We start from the raw sequence: 2,979 nt of genomic DNA, 5'->3' as shown, positions 1-2,979 counted from the left end.
CCTCAGCCCTTACCAGTTCCTGGGGATCGAGGCCTTGGACTCGCACGCAGGGCAGGAGCCACACGGACAGGCGGGCCACTGCCCTGAGGCTGCCGCTCACGGGGAGGCTGGAAGCCCCAGAGGTCCTGTCTGGCTTCTTCTTAGCGGGAAACAGGGTCACGGCCCGGCCACAGCGAGGGCACTCGGTGCCCTGGGCCTGCTCAGACTGGGGGCGGGGCATCTGCTGCAAACCTTGAACTGCCTGGGTTCTGTGCGCGGCAGCCCCTGTCCTTGCCTTGCAGTCACCCCGGTGTTCACCAGCGTCCCCAGGGACATGACGGCGGAGGTGGGCAGCAACGTCCAGCTGCCCTGCCGTCCCCAGGGCGAGCCGGAGCCCGCTGTGACCTGGAACAAGGTAAGGGCTGAGGCGTCCGGCCCTGCCTTCGTGGGGGAGACAGCCACCCTGAACAAGACCGACTCGGGACATTTGCCCGTGCGTGTCCTTGGTGACAGAAGCGAAAACGAAGTCCCTCTTGCTAGGTCCTCGTCCAGCAATCACTGGAGAGATTTTCTGGTGTCCGTTTCACTGTGTTGTTCTTACTGAGCCCAGCACAGAAACGCTAGTCTGTGTTCAACTGTGAGCAAATTGTTCAATACAACCCACATTTCTGGAGGTCGTGAAGTGGTTCCCTGAGAGGGAGGTGGGGTCCTCGGGGCCTTGATGCCTCTGCCTGCCTTGCTTCCTCCTCGTCCTGGGGGGTCACCTGCCTTCCTTGGCGACACACACCTGCCCTGGCTGCTCCCACACACTGGCTGCCCCGCTGTGCACCGCCAGCCCAACACACGTCCCACGAAGGTCACCTTTTGTGCCCTGGGATCCTGCAAAGTCCCACACAGCGAGGTTTGTGTCTTAAGCTTTCTGGGTCTTTTGCCAGCAGGTAGGAGGGGCTCCCGCCCTTGAATCTGCAGTGGGCAGGATCGTCCCAGTGTCTGGCGGGTCTGAGAACAGCCATCAGGAGCGCTCCGTTCGCGAGGCCCTGGCACGTGGTGCCCCTCCCCCAGGGGAGACCCTTCGGGTCCTTAGTCTGATTCCCACCATCCTCTCTGCTTATTTTGCTCCAGGATGGGGTTCAGGTGACAGAAAGTGGGAAATTTCACATCAGCCCCGAGGGGTTCCTGACCATCCGCGACGTTGGGACCGCAGATGCTGGCCGCTACGAGTGTGTGGCCCGGAACACGATCGGGCAGGCGTCGGTCAGCATGGTGCTCAGCGTGAACGGTGAGGCTACGGAGTGGATGCCCCGTGAGCTTGGAGGCTGTTAGAGAGTAGGGCACGTTCACTTTGCAGAAAGGTTGGTGCAGCCCAGAGGCACAGCCGCCCCCCTCCACTGCCCCAGGCTCTGAGAGCGCCGTGGCGGCCCGCTTGGAGGGCCTCCTTGCTCTGGGTTTTGCAGTTGGTTTAGTGGTTGCCCAAACCCTCTCGAGTTCTGCAACATGTAATTTGCAGCCACCGTTTGGCAGAAAGCACAGACGCAGCTCCTGCTGTGGAGTCCGGGCCCCTTCGTTCTGCGTTCTGTCCATTCTGAGCGTGTGTGGCCTCCTGTGGCCCTAGGGTGTGCTCAGCCCTCATCTGAAACCCACACGAGGGCAGGGGCCGTCCCCTTCCCTGAGTCTGGTCCTGCCCCAGGGCCTGGCGGGCCCACTGTATGCCGACGGGCAGTGCTTCCCATCCCAGAGCTGCAAACTTCGGACGTGCTCCTTGGTTCCAAGCAAACAGGGTAAAATGCAAGCCTGTAGCTTTTTGTAAGTCTTACAGCTCCACCCAAACCTGCACTTGGTAAGTTGCATTTGTTTTTTCCCAAGCAATAGTCTTAGGAAAGTAATTCAAAAACATACGTACCTTAAAAAAAAAGGGTAAAGGAAATTCACTAAAATGTGGTTATTTTGGAGATCGTGGGTGGGAGGTTCTCTTTATATTTCATGTGTAACTAATTCATGTTAAAGCAACATTATTTTTCAAGTATAAAAAACATGGAAGAAACACCGTTGTTTATATGGATGCCCCGGTGGCTCCTTGAGCCCGTGGGCACCTGCAGACCGCGGTAGAGGCACATCTGCACGTCTCTCTTTTTTTTCTTTTTTTTTTTTTTTAATGTTAAATGACCTTATTTTCCCATTATATTAGACTGGAGTGATTATAAATTAAATCAGTGAATTTCCTGATTTAAAAACAAATTCAACTTAAGTCATTGGAAATAACGAAATGTTAGGTGATAAAATTATGTAAGATTGTCCTGTCCGTTTGTCTGACTTGTGGCATTAGGTGCATAAAACATATAAAAATATTAGGCTCTAAAAGTTACCTAATGCAGGGGCTTCTGGTTCAGGATGGCAGAGTAGAAGGATGTGGGCTCATCTCCTGTGAGGACACCGAAATCACAGCTAGCGGTTGAATAGCCATTGACAGGAGAACACTGGAACCCACCAGAAAAAGATGCCCGTGTCCAAAGACGAAGAAGCCACAGCGAAGTGGTGGGAGACGGGCAAGCACAGGAAAGTCAGATCTCATGCCCCCAGGGTAGGCAACCCGTGACAGGAGAACAATGATACCAGAGACGCTCTCCCGCTCTGGGGAAGACCCTGAGCCTCACGTCAGGCTTCCCAGCCTAGGGGTCTGACAAAGGGACTGGGCGTCCCCCGGGAGCCTGACCCTGAAGGCCAGCGGGGTTTGCTTACAGGACTCCCACAGGCCTGGGGGAAGCAGTGTCTTGCCCTGGAGGGCACACGCAGAATCTCGTATGTGCCAGGATCTGGGCAAAAGGAGCAGTGACCCCACAGGAGATGGAGCCAGGCCTGCCGGCCTGTGTGGGGGCCTCTCCTGTGGAGGCGCCGGGCAGCAGTGGCTCCTCACAGGGACGGGGGTCCTGCTGGCCTGTGTGGGGGCCTCTCCTGTGGAGGCGCCGGCCAGACCTGGCTCCTCACAGGGACGGGGGTCCTGCT

General features: G+C 56.7%; 1 protein-coding gene across 1 annotated transcript in view; it reads left to right on the top strand.

Annotated features, from left to right (window-relative positions):
• Positions 1-2,979, top strand: part of PXDN (peroxidasin) — a 40,178-nt gene that overhangs the window by 20,893 nt on the left and 16,306 nt on the right. Inside the window, exons 13-14 of the mRNA XM_010848440.1 lie at positions 282-394; positions 1,102-1,258. Of these exons, the coding sequence (XP_010846742.1) occupies positions 282-394; positions 1,102-1,258 (270 nt within the window). The remainder of the gene's footprint in view (positions 1-281; positions 395-1,101; positions 1,259-2,979) is intronic.

The sequence above is a fragment of the Bison bison genome, unplaced genomic scaffold (assembly GCF_000754665.1).
Source record: "Bison bison bison isolate TAMUID 2011002044 unplaced genomic scaffold, Bison_UMD1.0 scf7180017864266, whole genome shotgun sequence".
NCBI classification, from domain to species: Eukaryota; Metazoa; Chordata; class Mammalia; order Artiodactyla; family Bovidae; genus Bison; species Bison bison.
The sequence above is the reverse complement of the archived record's forward strand: the minus strand, read 5'-3'. Positions and strand labels throughout refer to the sequence as shown.